We start from the raw sequence: 17,398 nt of genomic DNA, 5'->3' as shown, positions 1-17,398 counted from the left end.
TCGGGAACTATTTTAACCGATGACCGGTTCGTCTGCTATTTTAGTTTCACATTATGGGTATTTTCCATTATCTTCACATTTTCAATAGATGACCATTTAATAAAAAATCGCGCTTATCTTAAGTCCTTAGAGTAGAACATAAAGTGGGTATGAGTAAATGTGCCCAAAAGATAAATTCACATATTCAGCTGCACTTGCAAATATATGTGAACGGCATATATTATAGTAATGTACCTGTTTGGTACAGAATGGACTCGTCCGTATTGGGGAGCCCAAAAGAGGGAATGATATCTGTTACGCAAACGTAGTTAACAAATGTTGCAAATTTCTACAATGATCAATGTCAATCTTTCACTATCTAAAACTATGTATAGGACTTATTCACCAAAGAATATTTCTTTTTAAGATATTCATGTAGAATGATTATACATCATGTGTCGTACATTATTATATAAATATATTATTATACACAAAGGACAATTTCCCAAAATATATACATATTATATCATCCAGGCCTCATTCAAATCTCGTCATTAAAACACACCCAAAACAAGAAAAAACATTAATGCACTTTGACGGTAAAAGGCCATCGATCGTGCAGTCGGTACAACTCGGGGAATCTCGGAAAAACTAGCTAGTCCAGATCGCACGTTCCGATTGTAACTATTTCAAGATGGCTGCGCTGTTTGGAACTTCGACGAGTGGCCGTACTCAGAGTAAAAATCTGGTTGAATTTCGGGCCGGTAAAATGTACATGAAAGAAAAGATGGTTCATCCAGATAAGAGGAAGGGTCAAGTATATGTGTATCAATCTGATGATTCTCTTATGCACTTCTGTTGGAAAGATCGTACATCCGGCAATGTGGAAGATGTAAGCAAATTATTATACTTTCCACATAACTCATTCGATGTATTATGTTTACAGATTGAAAGTATATATAAACTCTGTGAAATATTAACTGTTTGTTCACTTGATCACAGATTCAATGATTCATAGAAATATGTAATTAAATTTCAACTCCAGTAATTACATTTTTTCACCTCATGCAGGCACGACGTTGAAAATCATGTGTAAAACTCTTAAAATGTTGCATGGTAGATAGTACAATACGGTGACCACGGTGGCAAACTCCATCACAGCGCGTAGCGTTGTTGTAGTGCTGAGAAGAGGTATCGAGATCATGCTGTAGGGAGCTCGATAGTTCAAAATTGCCGTATCATGCCACCCAAACTGTTTTAGTTTCTAATGGTGTCAATTCTTTTTGTAACAATTATGTAGATCAAAACTATGTGTAAATCAAATTACCATGATAAACTTAAGAAGTTCAAAATGGTTCGTAGGGTTCAACTAGAACAGACTTGGGAGGTGTTTAGTTGAAAGTTAGAGTTATCTGTAAAAGAGCAGCAAAAAATATAAAAGTCCCTGTGAAAACAAGACAAAATCTAAAAGATAAAACCATTTGGATGGCCACGTTCCTCAAGGAGCAGAGGCTGACATGAATATTGTGGAAAACAGCTTTACAATCCCTCTACTGACAGTTATTTGTACATCATAATAATCCCAATTGCTCATATTGTTGATCACTGGATTGTCTGGTCCAGATTCAATTATTTACAGACTGCTGCCATACAGCTGGGATATTTCTGTGTGTTGTGTAAACAACAAAGAAACAAAATTATCTGTAATAGCACTAAGTCTCAGAAGCTGTCTGGCACGGGTTCTGGGTTTTGGATAAAGTTATGACAATCAACATCAAAAAACATTTTGTCAAAAAACGAATTTATGAAACACAACTGTCTTTATAAAGACATTGAATGAATCATGTCAGAATGCACATGTAAAAACTCCAAATCATCATCAACATCAACATGTGCTCTGAGAATTTCATGTCGAGGCTATACTTACAACTATGTATGAAAGAACTGCTAAAGAAAATTATAATGACAATAATATGGTGCACTTGAACATAATCCACAAAAAGTAGCAATTTTTAGGCAAGCTTTAGCACTGGCTGTGCTTTACCTTACATGTAAGCAATATTGAGTCATGCTTGCAATTCAAAGATGACAGTATCTGTGAATATTTCAGAATGGTATGACATTGTGTCAGTTCGACCTGTAATGGGATAGACAAAAATAGACTTGAGTACAATTTTGTCATCCTTATTGAAATTATTTAGGTTTTGAATAATTAAGGGGATCCCTAAATGCTGCTTGATTTAAGTACCAAAGCAGTAAACGCTCTCCTGTATTTTATAGAACTACTCTTTTCAACCTTATCTCCGTGAGCGTTATACATTAAAATCTGATTTTAACAGCATTTGTATGAGATCTAATGTTATTTTCTTCTATGGTATTTATGTAGATGTCAAATTATTGATTACATTTATTGTCTCGTGTCACACAACTTGTTACTGAATACATGTAACTCCATTACCGTCATTGTAGAAGGTTTTAGTTTGCTGTCCTTATTAGTTATTAAGCTTGTGGTCATAAGGCTCCCTGTAGCTGAGGTCTATATTTCCAAATGAAGTACATGTTAGTTCATTACATAGTCTGTCATACTCCTGAATATGCATAATAAGCTGTGGGCACACAAATGAAGGCAATTTGACAATCCTTTGTTACTTGTGGAGATGTTTATGTCATTTGAGTAGACAGATGCACTGATAATGAGGCTCCATCTCCTCATCATCTTCCTTGGTCCGATGTAATTAGGTGCTTTGTTGTATGTTCCATTAACAGTCCAACATGTCGTTTACTGACATGGGTAGTAGGGCTGTTATGATTCACACGAGTATTCAGCAAAAACAACTGTATCCCATCTTGAATTCAGTTAGAATCAAACATTCATGAATATTTTTAAAAGAAATAGTTTTACTTGAATTTGGGTGTTATATATCAAAACTATGCAATATGGAATATATCCAAGCCAGGTTGGAAACTAATCAACACTCTGTTACCTGTATATAACTTATTTGACAGTGATGTGGTCACTGGTCATTGTCGTGATAAATTAATATTCACTTTATTGTGGATCCATTGCAGCCAAATCTGGCAGTACCCTCTCTTTTTGCATATTTGCCTGTTCAATTCTAGTGGTTGACCAACATTCAGTTCAAAAAGCTTTTGTCACCATAAGGCTCTACCTGCCCAAACTTCCTGTCTTTTGTTGCCATTTTTGGTACCAGGGTTAGAAATGCACCTATTTTCCACCTTCTTACTTGGTGATTGTCATCTCATGAGCTAAATACTACTTAGGCAGTGACTGCCTCCGTGGTGTAGTGGTTAGAGCGTCCGCCCGCGGAGAGCGGAATGTCGCGGGTTCGATTCCCGACCGCGTCATACCAAAAGACGTTAAAATATGGTACTTGTTGGTCCCTGCCTGGCGCTCTGCATTAATGGGTACAACAAGGACTGGTCGTTCGGAGTCAGTATAATGTGTCTGAGTGGGGTATTCATGCTTCACTGCGGCATTGTATCTCAGTGGGCTAGCACTGTTAAACCAGCTTCAGTCTGGGCTAGTACAAGCAGCCGCACCTACACATACACGCGCATGCACGTCGTCATATGAGCGAAATATTCTCAAGCACGACATAAAACCCAATTTCACTTCACCTCACTTAGGCAGTTGTGATTTAGATAGTTTGCCACTACCTTTTTCTTGATTGATGAGACCCTTTTGAGCTTATTAATTGATTTATTTATAAGGCTTTGTTTTCACCCTTGAATAATAGGATTTATGTGACTTCTTGTCACCCGCATCTTGTTTTGTTCTATTTATGAACTTCAGTTCGTTCAGTTATGTTTCAAATTGCTTCTAAATGCATAATTTGGAATTGCACAATATATTGTGATATGTGCTGCAATACAGACTTGTGTATTGCAAAATATAGTTATAGTTGTACACTTTGAACCTCCCATGCCCATCCATAATGTTTTTCTACCCGTGCAGATCCAGGTTAGAATTGGTCTTCAGTAACCCATGCTTGTTGTTAAAGGCAACAAACGGGATAGGGTGGTCAGACTCGCTGACTTGGTTGACACATGTCATCATGTCCTAATTGCGTAAATCGATACTCATGCTGTTGATCAATGGATTGTCTGGTCAAGACTTGACTATGTACAGACCGCCCCTATATAGCTGGAATATTGCTGAGTGGGGCGTTATACAACCAACCAACCGTAATGTTTTTTTCAAAACTGACTTATTATCCCCTGGGGATATAGGCGACACCTCGTCTATCTGTAATAATTTTGTTTCCGGAGCATAACTCAAAACCCGTTCAGTATTTTTCAACAAAAATTGGTAGATATATGAAACAAAACCTAAAGTGGTACCTTTTGCTATTTGCAGTTTTTGTAATTTTTATTATCTTTCCAGCATTTACTCCGGGGGGATATAGTCGACACCTTGTCTGTCCATCCGTCCGTCCGTAATCATTTTGTTTCCGGAGCATAACTCGAAAACCGTTCAATATTTTTCAACAGAAATTGGTAGATATATCAAACAGAACCTAAACTGGTGCCTGTTGCTATTTACAGATTTTTTTCATTTTTCTTTTTCTTTGTTTCAATGGAAACGATTTGAACTAAGTCTCAAAAGGTAGGGGTGACCTTCGTTTCCGGAGCACAACTCGAAAACCGTTCAATATTTTGCTTCAAGACTTGATAGATATATCACACATAAGCTAAAGTGGTGCCTTTTGCAGATTTTTGTCATTATTATTTTTCTTGGTTTCCATGGAAACGTTTTGGACTTAGTGTCAAAAGAGACTGGTTGGGTTTCGTTTCTGGATCACAACTCGAAAAGAGTTCAATATCTTTCTGCAAGACTTGACAGATATATCAAACAGATCTTGAAGTAGTGCCTTTTGCTATTTGCAGATTTTTGGCATTTATATTTTTCATGATTTCCATGGAAACAATTTGGACTTAGTCCAAAGAAATCAAGTTGGACTTAAAGTAACTGTGTGTTGATTTGCTCTTTCAAACTTATGGAGGCCGGGGGATTTGTCATCTTCTGATGACTCTTGTATTAACTTGTCATTTGCTGCTGACTTCAACCCAGTATTGGCCTCTGAGCAGTTCGAAATAAATCCATGAATGTTGTTTAATTAAAGTGCAGGATTTGTATTCAGCTGCCCATTCCTTGTGTTACAGGACCTTATCATCTTCCCTGATGACATTGAGTTCAAGCATGTCCCACAGTGCACTACTGGCCGTGTCTATGTCCTCAAGTTCAAGTCGTCGACTCGCAAGATGATCTTCTGGATGCAGGTATGATCTTTTTAGTGACAGCATGTTTATCTAGAAGTTATAGGCACCTCAAATACTTTGTTGAGTTCTGTCCCTTTGCTAAACAGGATTGAGCTCTTTATGTGTTTGAATCCTAGGTCAGGGTATACCCCTGTCTATGGTTGCATTGAGGTTGTTTATTACCATTTATTACATTAATAATATAATATTTTTATATTATATTATAATCTTATCGTTGATGTTTGTGGCTGTTATGATTCACGTGTTCAGTGAATCGAACCGTATCCATTCATCATGTTCATGAATTCAGTTTGTTATTCGCAATCACTACAAAATGAATATTCATGATTAGTTTAAAAAGAACCATACCTCACTCATCTGAAACCTGCAACTATTTCAGTTTGTGGCCATTGTGTTGTTATACTAGTTTACAGGCTATGGGATAGCCTGTAAGTTAAAACTTCCACTTGTCACACCGAAGACCCGGGTTCGATTCCCCACATAGGTACCATATCTGAAGCCCATTTCTGGTTTCCCATGCTGGAATATTCCTAAAACGGCATAAATAAACTCCCTCACTCTCCCAAGCTTGTTAAGATGCTGATCAACGGCCTTTCATATCTTCGCTCCTCTTATCTTTAATGTGTTCTGCTGCAGGAGCCTAAGAGTGATAAGGATGAGGAACACTGCAAGAAGGTCAATGAGTATCTCAACAATCCTCCCACCCCTGGATCATCCCGTGGAGCTGGAGGCAGTGGCTTGCCTTCAGAGCTCTCAGGCCTTGGTGAGTCATTCAACAATTCATCAGTCTAAAGGGGCGGTGGGTTAGCGTAGTGGTTAAAGCGTTCGTTCATCACGGCGAAGACCCGGGTTCGATTCCCCACATGGGTACACCCTGTCGTGATATAGCTGGAATATTTCTAAAAGCGGGTGTAAAACTAAACTCACTCACTCATCAGTCTAAGTAAACTTAGTCTCAGTATTTTTCGTTACACTGCTATACTGATTCTAGCAAAACCTAGTAGAAGGTCGCGTGAGATAATCTTTGAGCGACATATGACCGTCCAATCAAACTTGGGCACAATGTGTTAAGCCCATTTCTGGTGTGATTGCTGGAATATTGCTAAATATTGCTAAAAGCGGCGTAAAACTAAACTCAGTCAGTCAGTCAGTCCAATCAAACTTGAGACGACCAAACGGATTTATCCAATCAGACGACGGCTACTATTTAGGGTTCAGCGGGATCTACAGAACAGTTTTTGGATTTTCTCTTCCCCGGTCGCAGACACTGATCTCTCAACAAACGAAAATCAGCATAAAACACAGATATTTGACCTGCAATATATACACTTAGGGGTGTCTGATGACATGATTACTATTAGCTTAATATATTTCCGCAAGATGACATCCTGGAATATTGAGAAAAACGCTATTTTCAGCGACTGTTTACTAGTTTTTGTGAATAATGCGTCATCCATGTGTAACACTCGGAAGCGATCATGCGGAAAATAGCATTCAGAATTGTTCGAGTATTCGAGGTAAAAGTTCAAACAGTATGTGCGAATGTTAACTTTTCGCGATTTGATAAGCTGTATTCTGATTGGTCAGTTCAGTGTTTCCGTTCTCCTGTATATACCTGAAAATCATCGGTAAAAGTTGTTGGGGACCGGTAAATTGAAAGCCAGACGGACACTGTGTCCAGTAAATAATCATGTATTAAAATAAAAAAATCATGGGTAAGCGAAATCACTGTCTTGGCTGTGCTTTCATGGTCGCAAACATTGTTATGTTTCGGAAATACCCAGGCTAAAATTAACTTTAAAATAAGTACTTACAGTATGGTAATAGGATATGACCGGCAAATTTCATTCATGACCGGTAAAATTTGAGGTTGCCAGACACAGTGTCCGATGAATAATTTAGTCAGCGGAAACACTGCAGTTAAAAAGGTTAGCTGACATGACCACCTACTAGGGTTCGTTAGACTCAGTTTAGCAGTGTAACAAATAATACTGAGCCTAAGTTTACTAAGACTGACAATTCGTAGATGTGGTTTCAGATTTGTTGGAAGGTGTCCTTGCATATTAGTTGCCTTAAATTGCTGTTTGGATTCAGCACTCACAGCTTTCAAGTGCCTTGTACATCATGCTTGCATGGCAACAGAAGGTTGTGTTTAACAAAGACAAATTGTTCCCTTACAAAGATTTAGTAAATACAATGTATGTACGGTCAATTTCAGTTATCTCAAACACCATTTTCTTGATTGAACAACTATTTTTCAACCTCTTCTTCTGTCTTAACTGCCTTACTATAAATTTATGTGATTTGGTGGTCAGGTTCGCTGACTTGATTGACAGATGTCATCGTATCCCAATAGCGTAGATTGCTTCGCAGGATTTTCATCACTGGATTGCCTGGTCCAGACTTGATTATGTACAGATTGCCACCATATAGCTGAAACATTGCTGAGTGCGGCGTTAAACTTTCAAACAATCCAATCCAATCAGTGGTGTCTGTGGCTTTGAATTACTGAAACTGATTTGGGTAAATTGTTACGTTTTTCTAGACCATATGTTATTTCTTTTTCAGCTAATCAGGTGAATTCTTTCTGTTTACAGGTGAGCAGGACCTGCAAAGTATTCTGGGAGGAATGAGCCAGCAACAACTGATGCAGCTCTTGGGTAAGTCTTTGAATCTTACAAGGTTTAAGACGAGAGATTCTAAGGGTAATTTGTTTCCTATCTGTGTAGAATGACTCTTGCATACAATGATGGACAATGTTGCTACAATAAAGCACAACAGTATTGTAACAAATTCTGTGTATCAATCTACAACAGTATGATGACAAGGTCTGTGTTTCACTGTACAACAGTATTGTGACAAGGTCCATGTTTCACTGTACAACAGTATTGTGACAAGGTCTGTGTTTCACTGTACAACAGTATTGTGACAAGGTCCGTGTTTCACTGTACAACAGTATTGTGACGAGGTCCGTGTTTCACTGTACAACAGTATTGTGACAAGGTCTGTGTTTCACTGTACAACAGTATTGTGACAAGGTCTGTGTTTCACTGTACAACAGTATCGTGACAAGGTCTGTGTTTCACTGTACAACAGTATTGTGACATGGTCCGTGTTTCACTGTACAACAGTATCGTGACAAGGTCCGTGTTTCACTGTACAACAGTATTGTGACAAGGTCCGTGTTTCACTGTACAACAGTATCGTGACAAGGTCTGTATTTAACTGTACAAGAGTATTGTGACATGGTCCGTGTTTCACTGTAGAACAGTATCGTGACAAGGTCTGTATTTCACTGTACAACAGTATTGTGACAAGGTGTGTGTTTCACTGTACAACAGTATCGTGACAAAGTCTGTGTTTCACTGTACAATAGTATTGTGACAAGGTCTGTGTTTCACTGTACAACAGTATTGTGACATAGTCGATGTTTAACTGTACAACAGTATTGTGACAAGGTGTTTCACTGTACAACAGTATTGTGACAAGGTGTTTCACTGTACAACAGTATTGTGACATGGTCTGTGTTTCACTGTACAACAGTATTGTGACAAGGTGTTTCACTGTACAACAGTATTGTGACAAGGTGTTTCACTGTACAACAGTATTGTGACAAGGTCGATGTTTAACTGTACAACAGTATTGTGACAAGGTGTTTCACTGTACAACAGTATTGTGACATGGTCCGTGTTTCACTGTACAACAGTATCGTGACAAGGTCTGTATTTAACTGTACAAGAGTATTGTGACATGGTCCGTGTTTCACTGTAAAACAGTATCGTGACAAGGTCTGTATTTCACTGTACAACAGTATCGTGACAAGGTGTGTGTTTCACTGTACAACAGTATCGTGACAAGGTCCGTGTTTCACTGTACATCGGTAGTGTGGTGATGTCTGTATTTCAGGTGGTGTTGGTGTTGGAGGCCCTGGCGGTGGCCTGCCATCGTTGATGGTGCGACCTGGTAGTGCTCAGTCAACTGTTTCAGAACCGTGAGTACAACTGAAACTGTTATTAATGTTTAAAAGTGTCCTCAACATCATCAGTTTTTCAGCTGTATACAACTTGGCTCCTTATAAGTAGTGAGGCTCACTAACTTTGTTTATGCATTTCAATCTATCCCATAGATTAACGCTTTTGATGTCTTTCACAAACTTGTCTCCTAAAGACTTTATTATTTATGGATAGATATTATCATTAAATTTGACATTAATCAACAAACAAATATTTAGTGAGTGAGTTTAGTTTTATGCCGCACACAGCAATATTCCAGCTATATGGTGGCGGTCTGTAAATAATAGAATCTGGACCAGACAATCCAGTGATCAACAGCATGAGCATCGATTTACGCATATGGGATACATCAACCAAGTCAGCAAGCCTGACCACCCAGTTCCGTTAGTTGCCTCTTGCCACATGCATGGGTTACGGAAGATCAATTTTAACCCGGATCTTCACAGGTCACAAACATTTAGAAATATTTTGACTGTTCCAGGCCAATGCGAGCTCAGTCCTCCAGCGGAAGTCGAAGTACAGCAACAGCGGACAGTGTGATGTCTCAGCCCCGCCCACTGACAGCAGCTGCCCTTCCTTCACAACCAGCTGGTAGTACTGCCACGCCCACCACACCCGCATCAACTGGGAGTGGAAGTAGCAGCAGTGGCGGAAGCGGCAGCAGCAGCAGCACCACAGCGTCTGCAAGCACCAGTGGGGGTGCAGGAAGACCACAGATACAGCTTAGTGATCTACAAAATATACTCTCAACCATGAACGGTATGTAGGAACGCGAGAGTGGAATTAGACACCAACAACCCATGATTGTCATTACTCACTATTAACAACCCACTGTAATATAGCTGGACTTATTTCTAAGTATGTTTTCAAGCAAGTCATAACCAGTTATCCTGTTTGAATATCATTTTAGTTATAAAATTTCTTTGAGTTATTATGATGCAGTTTTGGAATAGAAAACATTGCCAAAGATCATTATGCTATTCTGTTAACTATTCTATCTTAGGTTAGATATTGTTTTCGAAACACGGGAATACAGTAACCATATTTATATATATTTTCTTGTTTTTCAGTGCCAGCTTCACAAAAGGAAGGTATGTACAACATTCTGGATTATTCATACAAGGATATATTGTCAGCTATTCCTGAAGTTCTTCTGACTGTTTGTCTGAAATTATTTTATAAGGTTCTTTATGCTTTTGTTAATTGTTAGTGGAAGACAAGTGTTTCCTCAAAACACGTACTTGTAAATATCATTCTTAGCTGACTGACTATTTTCATCAATGTCATTGTATCCCAATTGTGTAGAATGATACTCATAAGGTCAATGACTGGATTGTCTTGTCTAGTTTCAATTAATATAGGCTGCTGTCATATATCTGCAGTAATTCTTAGGTTGCATAAGACAAAGATCAAACGTGACTGAAAGGCGTTATGTCTAAAATGTGTGAATATGGCGTCAGGAGTTGCCTCCCCTAGCCTTGCCAAGAATTGTTGGGAGAGCTAAAATCCTGATCCCACACTGATTGTCATCCACGATCTATAGCACTAAAGCCTTGGTAATGGGTTTCACCAGTCATCAGGGTCAACAAACCATGTCAGCGTTAGATGTTTTCCAGCATGATGCAAACATTCCATGATGTTAACTGAATGTTGTAAACACATTTCACAAATCAGATGTTAAAAGCCATCTCCATATACTTTTCTAAAAACCAGATGTTTGATCCTTGTACAGGGCTAGACCTTGCCCAGGCACTCAGTCCCGAGGTTATGATCCCCCTGTTGGCCAACCCAGACATCCAGAACAAGCTGGTGGAGTTTCTTCCAGAAGGAGAGTCCCTCCCCAAGACAGAGGCGGAACTTAAAAACACCATTCAGTCACCCCAGTTCAGTCAGGTAACTGAGCTTTCTTACTGACATGCTTACTCTGACAGTGTAGATATTTTCCGTTGTTAGTTAGACCATATAGTGACAATAGATCATATACATATCCAAAGGTGAGAGGGATACAAGGGATGGTGATGAAGATGGTTCATGACTTTCACACTTAGTTTAAGATTACATACTTCTATAATCACCTTCAGATACGGATCAGACTGAATCTGATTCCTATTTTGAAAGTGTTTGGTCAGTTAGAGCTTGTGCTTTGTTAAAGAATTAAAGTTATCCATGAACAGTATAATGTTGTCCTTGTGTGGTAATAATGTGTCATCAATGAAAGACATTGGTGAAATGAAACTGTGGCTTTGCTCATCAAAAAAGTGAAAGGTCAGGATGAAATTTAGATATGAAATTCATGTAACATATTGGAGAGATTTTTATTAAAAAAGGTTTTTATATTTCTATGACACTTAGTGTACATATATGTATTGTTGTGCCCTCGGCATGTAATGTCCGAGTGGTGCCTTTTGCTATTTGGCAGGTTTTTGGCAGATTTATTTTTCCTGGTTTCCATGGAAACGATTCGGACTTAGTCCCAAAAGGGAGGGGTGGGCTTCATTTCCGGAGCACAACTTGAAAAGCGTTCAATATCTTTCAGCAGAACTTGGCAGATATATTAGGCAAATTTTGAAATGGTGCCTTTTGCTATTTACAGATTTTGGCATTTAAATTACTCATGATTTCCATTGAAACGATTTGGACTAAAAAAAATCAAGCAGGACTTTAAGTAACTGTCAGATGATTTGTTCTTTCAAATTTGTGGGGCCGGGGGGATATGTCATCTTTTGATGACTCTTGTTACATCTGTGTGAATGTTTCAGGCCCTGACTTCCTTCAGTGCGGCCCTGCAGTCTGGTCAGTTGGGTCCGCTGATGACACAGTTTGGGCTTGGGGAGGATGTAGCCAATGCTGCAGCAGAGGGAGGTATGTCACCGAGATTAGCATCATGTACATCAAACATCATGGGGAGGGGCCTTTCAGATAGGAGAATGATATTGGAGCTGTTTATTGCATTTCATATTGAGACTGATACCCATTAGGCATCGTTGTTAAGACTTGTTAGCTACCTCCATCACCTGTGAATACATACTGTGAATTTATGGTATAGTAGTGACACTGTCTGTTTGTTCATTTAGTCAAGTAATGAAATACAGCTGTATAGAACTCTTCAGAGTTGAAACAACCGGACTGTGTTCAGGAGTTTTGTGAGAACCATTGCCTGAAATTGAAGTAATGTGTAGTGTATGCCATCACTGTGGCATATGTTGCAGGACATATTTGCCATTTGTGTGATGTAATCTCAGTGGTCATTGGTCTGAGCATTTCCTGGAACCAGGCAATTTGTTGGTTATAAAACTACATTGCCAGACGGTGTCCGGGAGATTTGATGATATGTTTCCAATATTTTTGCATGTTTAATCAGCAAATGCATTGACACTGTGGATACCTAATAACAGTAAAAGGGAAAGGTCTCCGGGCAGGGGTTATCCAGCTGTCTTAGGTGACATAATTTGCTGTCCACAGTTGTGTTCGGTAAACCTATCATTTGGAAACATTCCCATATGCAATGCAATCTGTGGATTTCCTTTGGCAATCAAACCCCTAAGGACAATGTCAGTCAACTTCATTTCCATAGGGGGCGGTGGGGTAGCCTAATGGTTAAAGCGTTGGCTCGTCACGCCGAAGACCCGGGTTCGATTCCCCACATGGGTACAATGTGTGAAGCCCATTTCTGGTGTCCCCCGCCGTGATGTTGCTGGAATATTGCTAAAAGCGGTGTAAAACCAAACTCAGTCAGTCAGTCAGTCATTTTCCAGAGCTACCTGACACCCGATTCTGATGTCAGTTGTTATGTATGATGTTGCAGACCTGGAAGCGTTTGTGAAGGCCATGCAAGAGGGGATGAAGAAGAAGGATAAGGATGATGACAAGGATAAGGACAAGGGGGAGGAGAAGATGGAGCAGTGATGAATCTTACCTAGCAAAACACAGTGCTACATATTTCATGTTGACTCCCTGCTTGTCAAAAGCTGTTTCTATTCTTTGACGTGATTTTGTTGATTTTCCACATCAAGCTGAAAATAATTCATAGCCATGTTGTAGGGCATGGTTATATGTAAAATCATCTGGTTTGGTTCTTATGTCAGGTCATTTCAAAACTTTAGTATTTGCTGTACCAAACTGTATGCAATGGTCATGAGCTGTCAAGCTATAGGCCACTAACTGGGTTGTTTACAGGATTCATTTCAAATAAAATACAGGATGATGTGGTTTAGAGCCAATAAAATGTATGAATATTTATTGTCTTGTTTTATACTTATTTGAAATTTTAACACATTTTGTCTCCTTTCACAAGTTTTTTTGACATTTGAATACACAATGCCTTTCAGAAAGTGTTCAAATGCAACTTATGTTAGATTTGGGATGACACAGTAAAGTGTGCAATTTAGTACTTTTTGAGTCCCATCCAGGATTCAAACGCACATGCACAGGATGAGGCCCCTAATCAGCAATCTGACCCACTCAGCCATGGCTGCTTCCACAGAAATGAGTCTAGATCACAGTTTTGTGTACCCTTCTGACAAGTGTACATTGACACAGCTTGCATTGCCAAAGCTATGAACCCACCAACAAAAACCCACAAAAAAGTACTAGAATATGTACTTTACTGAGCGTAATCCTCCAAATAGCATATGTTTCACTGACATTTGTCTTAATCCTGGACCTTACTTACATATTTGTGTCTATGCAGTACTATGCCGTTTGGACTCACAAGTAACTGGCGGTGGGGTAGCTTGTGGTTAAAGTGTTCGCTCGTCACGCTGAAGACCCGGTTTCGATTCCCCTAATGGGTACAATGTGTAGCCCATTTCTGGTGTCCCCTGCCGTGATATTGCTGGAATATTGCTAAAAGCGCGTAAAACCATACTCACCCCTCACCTCACCTCACCTCACCACAAGTAACAACCCATGTCATCAAGTACAAAAGAATGGCTGGAGTGAGTGAATGGGGTTTTTTCCAACTTGAAGAAACACAAGCTGGCAACAAGTCTGTGAATGTTTTACTTTGTGTTTGTTCTGCCAATGATGAAATGAACTTGGAAAATCTTGCTCATGTTTCTTGGAAAATACTTCCTGAAAATCTCCCTGGCTTTTGGACACATTTTAGGTTTATCCTTTTTCATACAGTTTCATGAGTTATTACAATGTAGTTGCTACTTTTAAATTTAGCATTTGTATTGTTGAAACTCCAAGATGTGATGTTTGGTATTCTTTATAGGACTACCATGGGGAAATAGAGACTTTTTAAAATATTTATAATCAATTATGGCCTAAATCAGTTCATTCACACACTTGGAAATGGCGGACTGCTGTTGTCAACGTCACACACTGGGAAATGCCAGACTGATGTCAACCAATAAAGGTTCAGAATGCAACATCCAAAATGGGATTTGGAAAAATCTATCTTCATTGAGATCATTTGTTAGGACATGGATTTCCAAATAGAGCAAAGCTACATCAGTGTCACAGTGTCGGTTGATACAGAAAACTGATTCTCTCATTTGGGCCCGTAAGTAGGTCACGGCACTTTGCGAGACCTTAGTACTCCCGGTGACAAACAACGTACACTTGGTCCGGTCTAGTAAAGTTATAAGAAAGAGTTCCTTCCGTTCCCCCAACCCTAAACTTAACTCTAAACCTAACCTTATCTTTTAGTCATTTTGTGAGTTCTCTAGTAATTGTGTTAAGTTATGTTAATAATTTTAGTATATTTACAAATATTATTTGGGATGTATTTGGCGGTCGCGCAATTTGGAACCAGAACTGGATCTAGAATATACGCTTGTCACCGGAAATCTGGTACCGGAAGTAAGCTGGGCCCCTCAAGTTGGCGCGCGCAAAGGGAGCCGGGAACACACTCTCCTACCCAGAGCTCCATGCGGCAAGCCAGCACATGATTTTCAACGTCGTGCCGGCATGAGGTGAAAAAATGTAATTACTGGAGTTGAAATTTAATTACATATTTCTATGAATCATTGAATCTGTGATCAAGTGAACAAACAGTTAATATTTCACAGAGTTTATATATACTTTCAATCTGTAAACATAATACATCGAATGAGTTATGTGGAAAGTATAATATGCTTACATCTTCCACATTGCCGGATGTACGATCTTTCCAACAGAAGTGCAAAAAATTGTTTTTGTTGCGATTAGACAGACACCCATACCAACATAGAAAATTGTAGCTCAGCACACTTTGAATAAAGGTTTGATAAAAAAAACTGTCATTACGGTTTTGCCAATGCCTTGACGATAATAATGTTCAGAATGAGAAATTAGGCCAGAAGCAGTGGCGTCATCTGCGAATTTCACAGTAAACAAGTCATTTATTGACAAGTAACAATCACTGGTATACAAAAGAAAAGTACGGATGAAGGAACACAGCCCTGTGGAGCTCCAGTAGACAATGAGAGAAAAGAAGATTGATAGCCATTGGCACTGACATACTGAGTTCTATGTACCCTGAATTCTTTAACCCATATGATAATGTTTTTATTAACACCTAGATAAAATAGTTTACCCCTCATAAGGTGTGGCTGTATGGTATTAGTTGTTACAAGTCTGCAGATGAGAGTAAATATTATGCATCGTGTGAGATTTCACTTCTTAAAATGATTAGGTAACTATCTTAATAGACATGGAGAACGTACGATAAAAAATCAAATGTATGGGTGTATCTTGTTTTGGACAGTGAAAAGAGAAAAAAAAACAAATGCCGCCTGTGCGGTATATCACTGCGTTACGATGAAAAAAAACATTTGGCAAGTAAACATCAAAATACTGATTCTGACCAACAGGAAATGTTAGTCACACGACGATATAGTCGGAATGATGTAAGTGTTCACTTTGTGACCGGAACACGTGATGCCGGTTACGTTATCGTTTGCTTGAAAGGTATGAATTTCGAGTACTTGGGTTCCGAGTCGAGTCTCGCTCCTCGAGTACTCGAGCCAAAGAAAATGGACTCGTTGAAGCCCTACTAGCCAACGTGTTCCGCCCTCAACTCTTAAGTACATTTCCACCAAGTCTTCCTTAACGGAGTATACACTTCCGTAAACAACGACGACATTAATTGCCAACGACGCAAATATATCATTAGCCATGGTTGTCATCTGAGGGCTACTCAGATGATCGCTAGCTCTGATCGTTGCCTCTCTTGATCATGGAATGTTGGTCCTGATGATTCATTCTCTCAGAGATTTAATCGAACTGTGATTCATGGATATAAGTTAACACTATTATAATTACGTCACCTGCACTTAAAACAATGGTTCAGACAAAGGACCAAACAATTAAATGGAAGACAGGTCCAGCTGATCAAATTTACCACACCACTGCAAAAGCAAGATAACAACTAAGTTCAGGTGGAGTTTATGAGTTGGGTAATACTAAACGATCGAGTAAATTCCGAGGTGATACACATCTCCACGGTAAAACCCAGTTATACGTGTATGGTACAGACAAACCTAAAATCTATGGGAGCAAACCGAACCCACTTTCATAGTTTTCTGGCGTGGTCAAGGGACGCAACTCTGCAGATTAATTAATAGCGACATGCAACTTATAGGAACTATATCACACTTCACTAAAAATAAATCATGTATTTCTCTAATAATACTAACTATCAGCCATAAGAGAACCTACCATATCATTTATTCAAAAACAAATGTATTTAGATTGCAATAATAAATTAAAAAGTTCGAATGAATTAATACAATGTTGCATAAAATCCACTCGCGCCCTCAACCGGCCGAACACTATTTTAAGCGAACCCCATAGAGTTATGTCCCTTGGAGCTCTCTTTTCAAATGATTGAAAACATTTCGGCAAACGCCGACAACACTGCGCGCGATAGTTTTGATATATTGAGCAATTGTTTTCATTCCATATATGGCAAGTGTTCTCTGTTTGGAAGCTGTTCGCCGCAAAGTTTCAGTTATCGATTTCAGGCAAGTCGTAAAGGATAATAAGTCTTTTATTGCATCAATAGGAAGCTATATACATGTATATAATATAGGCCAAAATATTGTCGAAAATGTGCCTTTAAAGATCAAATATACTCTAGGGGGGTACAAATACATAAATCATTAATTGGCATCGTT

At 39.0% G+C, this 17,398-nt stretch overlaps 1 protein-coding gene across 1 annotated transcript; it reads left to right on the top strand.

Annotated features, from left to right (window-relative positions):
- The first annotated feature begins 643 nt into the window (after positions 1 to 643).
- On the top strand, positions 644 to 13,532 carry LOC124276198 (proteasomal ubiquitin receptor ADRM1-like). The gene is made up of 10 exons (XM_046711853.1): positions 644 to 871; positions 5,164 to 5,280; positions 5,917 to 6,043; positions 7,878 to 7,940; positions 9,187 to 9,271; positions 9,775 to 10,052; positions 10,364 to 10,384; positions 11,026 to 11,186; positions 12,053 to 12,155; positions 13,099 to 13,532. Exons 1-10 carry the CDS (start codon positions 674 to 676, stop codon positions 13,197 to 13,199), a joined length of 1,254 nt encoding a protein of 417 aa, XP_046567809.1. The 5' UTR covers positions 644 to 673; the 3' UTR covers positions 13,200 to 13,532.
- Positions 13,533 to 17,398: the final 3,866 nt, after the last annotated feature.

The sequence above is a fragment of the Haliotis rubra genome, unplaced genomic scaffold (genome assembly GCF_003918875.1).
Source record: "Haliotis rubra isolate DU_JTF1 unplaced genomic scaffold, ASM391887v1 Scf207, whole genome shotgun sequence".
Lineage (NCBI taxonomy): Eukaryota > Metazoa > Mollusca > Gastropoda > Lepetellida > Haliotidae > Haliotis > Haliotis rubra.
Note: the sequence above shows the minus strand (reverse complement) of the source record. Positions and strands in the feature narration are given on the sequence as shown.